This window comes from Castanea sativa, chromosome 6, assembly GCF_040712315.1.
Source record: "Castanea sativa cultivar Marrone di Chiusa Pesio chromosome 6, ASM4071231v1".
Taxonomy (NCBI): Eukaryota; Viridiplantae; Streptophyta; class Magnoliopsida; order Fagales; family Fagaceae; genus Castanea; species Castanea sativa.
In genome coordinates, this window is record NC_134018.1 from 18,945,061 (window position 1) to 18,951,859 (window position 6,799).

The 6,799-nt window shown below is 45.6% G+C and overlaps 1 protein-coding gene across 1 annotated transcript; it reads right to left on the minus strand.

Moving 5' to 3' along the window:
• Positions 1-5,826: 5,826 nt before the first annotated feature.
• LOC142639574 (uncharacterized) lies at positions 5,827-6,324 on the minus strand. The gene has a single exon (XM_075813733.1). The coding sequence runs from the start codon at positions 6,322-6,324 to the stop codon at positions 5,827-5,829; it is 498 nt and encodes a 165-aa protein (XP_075669848.1).
• Positions 6,325-6,799: the final 475 nt, after the last annotated feature.

Sequence of the window (6,799 nt, forward strand, 5' to 3'; positions counted from 1 at the left end):
GAAAACCGAGTCTTTGAGACTCGATTTATAGGCCCTAAATCGAGTCTTTTAGACTCGAGATGTTAGTATGAAATATACTTTCAAAACAATGCCTACTAATTATATTGTTTATCAAACAGGGTTAATTCCCAATTTTGGCCTTCTCCCTGGCCCTGGTTTATATTCTTCATTACTATTTTGGCTGGTCATAGAATCACAGGTGTCCTAAAATAAAAATAAAAACCAACAAACCACGCAATATTCCTCAAATATTATTATGACATTTGTGAGCACCCAAAATGTGGTTATTGGACCCAAACTCTATTTGGGCTCACAATTTATTTACTCTATGGGCTTTTGGATTTCCTACTATGGATGGTCCTATGTTCAGCAACCCACATACCCTTATCCCCTATGTTCTCAGAATTATACTCCCTGTTTTCCCTGAATGATCACCTTCTTTCCTCAGTGTTTTTTCTTTAAACTCGCCAGCCCCATTTTCAAATTCCCATCTCTTATTTATAGCCTAAGGTTAGTTGAAGGATTATGATTGTTTTCATGGTGAGTGGGAGGAGAGGTCCAATACTAGTACCCTTAAGTGAATGTTTAGTTGGTAGTGGGAGGAGGTGAGAGTAGCATTGGAACTGGTTCCATCGCTAGATGGACTGCTCGACAGCAATACTCCCTAGGCTTCACTGAGCTCACGGGGACTCATCTTCTCAGGAAATTGCATTCCCCAAACAAGCAGGATCTTACCTTCACGGTTTATATCATAACTAGCGTCATTGCGTTTTTCGGATTTGAGTTGGGTGCCGAGGACCATTCGGACCGTGTTCGCGGACCTGATAGAGTATGTGATTTTGTACATGATATTTTAGGATTCGAGGCCCAACGAGTCTTTTGCCTTGTATACATGGCATTATTGTGATGGGCTTTATGAGTATTGGGCCTGCAATAGAATAGCGTCCCGTACAACAGCCCCCACTTGATTCGTGTCCGGCACCTGGGCACGAGTCAAGGATGAGTGACATGTGCTATCCGAGACATTGCCCAAACAAGGATAGAGTGGTTCAGAAGATTCATTAAGGTGCTCCTAAAAAGTCGTGCGGTATGTGACTGCTGGCTCAGCTGTCATCATTTGCTTGACGGTTTGTGAACTGAAGCGGCATGCGCGTGGCAGTTGGCGTGGGGATTTTCAGGATTTCCCGCTTCCCATTTATTAATCAGCATTAATCCTCTCCCTCATGGTTCCTATGAATAATTCACTTCGAATCCTTTTTTCATTTTTACAATCTTCATCCTCTGAGTTTCCTCTCTGTCGAGCATTCATCTGCGTGTTAATCCTCCAGCCCATAATACCCCTCTCTTTTACAGCCCAAAGTAAGTCTTCTACCTCTCTTTTACTTTAGTTTCTTTCTTCTATCTTGAAGTCTAGGATGGGTTACGCTCACCTTCTAAACATTGAAGCGTCCTTAGCCACCTTTAGGCAAACGTTCAACATCCCTGAGGATGTAGATGTGGCATACTGCCATGAGAGCAAGTTTTCTCTCTATAGAGGTTCTAACATCGCTTTTTTCCCTTTGATATCAATTTTGGAGGGTCGGGTTAGGTTCCCTGTGGGTGCATTCTTGCTTGATACCCTTAGGTTTTATGGTTTGTGCCCGGACCAACTCCCTTCTAATTTTTACCGAGTAGTTAATTGTATTAGTAGGTTGAATCAAATATACAGTCTGAGATTGACCCATCACGATATAAACTATATGTACAGTCTGTGTGGGAGTAAGGACACCAATTATTATTTAAAGGTCAGAGATACGCGGGTACGGCTAATTTCATGCCTGCCTGATTTTAACAGGTTTCGCTGGAGAGTTCGTCCGGGTGCGTGGCAACTGGTTTATCGGTGACATCTCTTGCCCCCTCTCACGATGCGAAGTTGGTTCGTACCGATCACTAATTCTTTTTTCCCTTTTCTTTGTATTTTATCTAGACACTGACCTACTATATCTCTTTGTTGCAAACGGTAAAGTATTTACCCAAAATCTTAGAGTGGTGAATATAAGAGACCTAAATTTCGTGCTTAGGTTTGAGATATTCATCCACAGCTCTGGGTAGCTCTGGGCATCGCACCTCATACTCAGCTGCATCCTTGTGTACAAGACTTGGCAATCCTTCAGCCAAGCCCTTTTGGTTGATAACCCATTGCTATCTTATATCGACATCCGACACACCAACTTCCTTCCCCCCTCATTGACTACCGGCAAAGCCCGAGACCTTGGTCCCCGCTATATAACTACTGAAGACCTTGCCCCGATCAGGGACGAGTCAGCCGAACGAGTTTCTCGGGCTCTTAGAGAGCAGGGACACGTTCCCGTTGAGGGGAACGAAGCCCAAGTCCAAACAGACAAAGGAGAAGCAGCTAAGTCGATCGGCATTTTAGGCTCTAAATCCGGCCCAGCAAAGAAAATGGTGACTAAGAGAACAATGACCCTTGCTCGGTTTCTACCCGGGGCCAGCCCCGTGGCTCCACCTCAATCCCCCCAAGGAAAGGGGTAGACTTTTCCTGTTGGTGAAACCAAAAAGAGGAAGCAAGTTGCCGAGAAAAATACTCCCGTCTTGGGCGATGTCCTATTGAAGATCCCGCCCTATGCAAAAGGCAGCCCTAAGATCCAAGAGAGACAGGGTGTTACTCAATCGGTGGCCCAGGTGGAGATGCAGGTGGCATCTTCTTCCCAGCCCGAGGTTGGTTGGCAGCTCGCTTTTTGGTTGGGAGATAAGCCTTTATTGACAACCGCCAACGTTCGGTTATGGGACAAAGGCGAAGGAGGGCGGGTAGCTTAGAGTCTGGCGCAAGGCCTTCTTCTGCCCGAGGATGCTCACTTTTTCTTGGATGGTGACGACGAGTCGTTAGCCAGGCGGCTGCAATGGCACACCATTGCGGTAACTTCCTGTCCCCTCTTTTTCATACGTTGCGATATGTAGATGTCTTTTAACCTTATTACTCTATTATTGTTATGTCCTCAGGCTACGCAGCTGACCTACGTTATTGACGGGAAACTAAAAGAGGCGACCGAGGTCATTGAGCGGGAGAAGGCACTCAAGGTTGTTTCTGAGGTCACGGCCAAGGAGAAGGGGGAAGCTGCCAATGCTTCTGAAAGAAAAGCAGTAGACACTGAGAAAGCTTGGCTGGTGGCAGAAAAGAAACTAACAGACATGGTGACCAAATTGGGGGAGACTGAGCTCAAACTGGTGAAGGCGGACAGTTTAAATTTAAGTCAAGCCGACTAGATTGCTGGCATGAAGGATGCTCTTGAGGCCTGTGAGGATAAATGGTACAACGTAGGCTTCTCAGAGACAAAAAATGTTGTTGAGCCTATTATCCTCCAAGCCTGGAATTATGGGTTCGGGGAAGGGTGGTTGGCCGCTCTTCAAGCAATGGGAGTGGCCGAGGATTCTCCCCTGTGGAATCCTGAGCATATCCCCTACCTGGCCTCTTCTCCCCTCGTTCAGAGTTGAGCTGACGCCACGGATGAAGAAGATACTTCGAGTATGAGGGATCTAGTACAGGCGATTGATGATCACGTAGAAACGGCTGATCTAGAGGTCACGAGCCATATTCGCACTAGAGTTGAAGATGCTCAAAATCAGGCCCCCGCTACGAGTCAGATAGCTAAGGACGAATCCTGGCAACCTGTTGCTCCGCCTCAACCTTCCGACCCTGCTGCATGATAATGTAGTTTTTAATTAAGTTCTTTCGTCGTATATTTGGTTAAGCTTAGGTCGCCGGGTTGTGGCGATGAAACAATTTTTTTAACATTTGCCCTGACTAAGTTTGTTTAAATGGAAATTGTGTGCTTTTCCTATTTCTTTTGCCCTTTACTTTTAATTATATCGAGGCTTGATGTTTGCTAGTGAGCTTGCACATTGTTATGGTTAATATGTTCATCATACCTTACTTTCTCACTTGTGGTAAACATTTTTTTGCCCTTAGGATAGTTTGGCTTAGGGTTTTCGTCTGCTTGGTGACGAAGGTCGAACTAAGGATAGGTTTCTGTAAGAATATTATAGCCCGAGGTTTCCATATGCTCGGTGACAAGACCGATCCGAGGACAGATTTCTGTCCTTATAAATTAGTTTAAGGCCTCCACCTGCTCGGTGATAAGATCGAACCGAGGAAATATTTCTGTCCTTAGAAATGATAGTTTAAGGTTTCCACCTACTCGGTGATAAGATCGAACTAAGGACAAGTTTCTGTCCTTAGAACTTTGTAAGTTAAGGTTCCCATCTGTTCGGTGATGAAAATCGAACCGAGGACAAATTTCTACCTTTAGAAAATGATAGTTTAAGGTTTCCACCTGCTCGGTGATATCAAACCAAGGACAGGTTTTTGTCCTTAGAACTGATAGTTTAAGGTTTCCACCTGTTCGGTGATGAAAATCGAACCGAGGATAGGTTTTTATCCTTAGCGTAGAATGAGTTGCCTTGGCCTACACAATTCTCTCCATTTTTGTTGATCGGCAATAATAAATTAACAGTAATGGAGTTAAATGCACCTGCATGAATAAATGTCGTCATAATAATACGTAATACATATATTGTAAAATTACATTCAATTTACACCCTGGAGTACAACCGGTTAGTGATAAAACTTCTTTAAGTTGTGAACATTCCATGGCTGGGGAAGTGGTTTTTCGTCCAAATCTTCTAAGTAGTACGCTCCTGCACCTGCAAATGGCAGTCACTCTGTAGTTTCCTTGCATTGATGTCTCGTGTATTCCCTACAACCTTACGATGTACTAGATCTCCCACGGCGAACTCCCTTTTCCTCACGCTTCTATTGTACCTCCGAGCGAGCTTTTGTTGATATTCTGCCAGCCGAATGGTAGCCGCTTCGCGGTGCTCCTCTTATAAGTCCAACTATTTGAACATCAGCTTTTCATTCTCGTTTGGAGCGAATCCTAAGACTTGGGCGCTGCATAGTTTTACTTCGGCGGGGATGACAGCCTCTGCTCCGAAAGTTAGAGAAAATGGTGTCTCTCCTGTGGATTTCCTTGGAGTTGTCCGGTATGCCCATAGGACGCTTGGAAATTCCTCAGCCCATTTACCTTTGGCGCCCTCCAACCTCTTCTTCAATCCATTAACGATGGCCTTATTGGTGGCTTTAGCCTGGTCGTTGCTTTGCGGATATGCCGGTGTAGAATATCGGTTCATAATGCCGAGGTTATTGCAGAACTCAGGGAAAGCTTTCCTGTCGAACTGCAGACTATTGTCCGACACGAGAGACTCTGGCCCCCCAAATCTCGTTATAATGTTTCTCCATACGAACCTCTTGACATCAACATCTCGGATGTTGGCCAGCGCCTCCGCTTCTGCCTAATTAGTGAAGTAGTCTACCACCACCAGCACAAATCTTCGATTGCCTGTCGCCCAGGGAAATGGTCCAACTATGTCTAGCCCCCACTGGGCGAATGGCCACGGGCTACTTACTGGATTTAAGCTCCCGGCAAGCTGGTGGATCATTGGGGCGTGTATTTGACATTGCTCGCACCTCCGTGCATACTCGATGGCATCTTTCTGCATCAGCGGCCACCAAAACCCTTGAGTCATCGCTTGGTGAGCCAATGACTGTCCACCCATGTGACTATCGCATACACCCTCTTGCAGCTCAGCTAGGAGCTCTCCAGTTTGGCTAGGGTGTATACATTGCAGGTATAGTCCTTCAAATGACCTTTGATATAGCTTTCGATCAACAGATAACCAATACTGAGCAGCAGTTTGTCGTACTCTGGCTGCCTCTTTTTCGTCTTCTAGAACTCGGTCTTCTACGAGAAAATCAATGATAGGGTCCATCTAGCACTTCTCAGCTATGGCGACCTGTGCAACCGGTGGCTTCACATTAATACTTGGTTCAGCCACTAACTCCACTCTAATCATTTGGGGTACCTCGTCAGCTATCAATGATGCTAGCGCTGCTAAGGAATCGGCGTGTCGATTCTGTCCCTTGGCTACCTGTTCCACTCTGACACTTGAAAAATTGCTCATGGTCCGTTTTACCAACCGCAAATATTCAATCATTCGGGGATCTTTGGCCTCGAAGCTCCCCCGCACTTGATTAACTACTAGGCAGGAATCCGAGTAAACCACCACCTTCTTAGCTCCCAAATCTGAGACAACTCTCAGTCCGGCCAACAGAGCCTCATACTCAGCCTCATTATTAAAGGCTCTGAAGCCTAATCTGAACGAGTGCTCTAGCTTTATTCCTTCCAGGGTGATGGCCACAATTCCAGCCCCTGCTCCTACCGTATTGGATGTTCCGTCCACAAATACCTTCCACAGCTTGACCCTCATGAGGCAAACTATCTCCGTACTCTTCGGCGAAAACTTAGCAATGAAGTCTGCAAGTACTTATCCCTTCACTGAGTTCCTTAGCCTATATCTGATGTCAAAAGAGCCTAGCTAAGTCCCCCACTTAGCTATTCTTCTTGTAAAGTCAAATCTCCTCAACAATGATTGCAGAGGGTACTTAGTCAGAACATGGATGGTGTGAGCCTGAAAGTAATGGGGAAATTTTCAGGTGGAATGCACAAGTGCCAACACCACTTTCTCCAGTGGTAAATACCTAGTCTCGACGTCAACAAATGTTTTGCTTATGTAGTAAATTGGCAGCTATACACCATTATCCTTTAGTAGCACTACGCTGGTTGCATGCTCGGATACCGAAAGGTACATATACAAATCTTCTCCGGGCTTCGGGGCTGTCAACGTTGGTGCTCACCCAAGATAGTCCTTTAGGTCTCGAAAGGCTCTATCACACTCCTCGGCC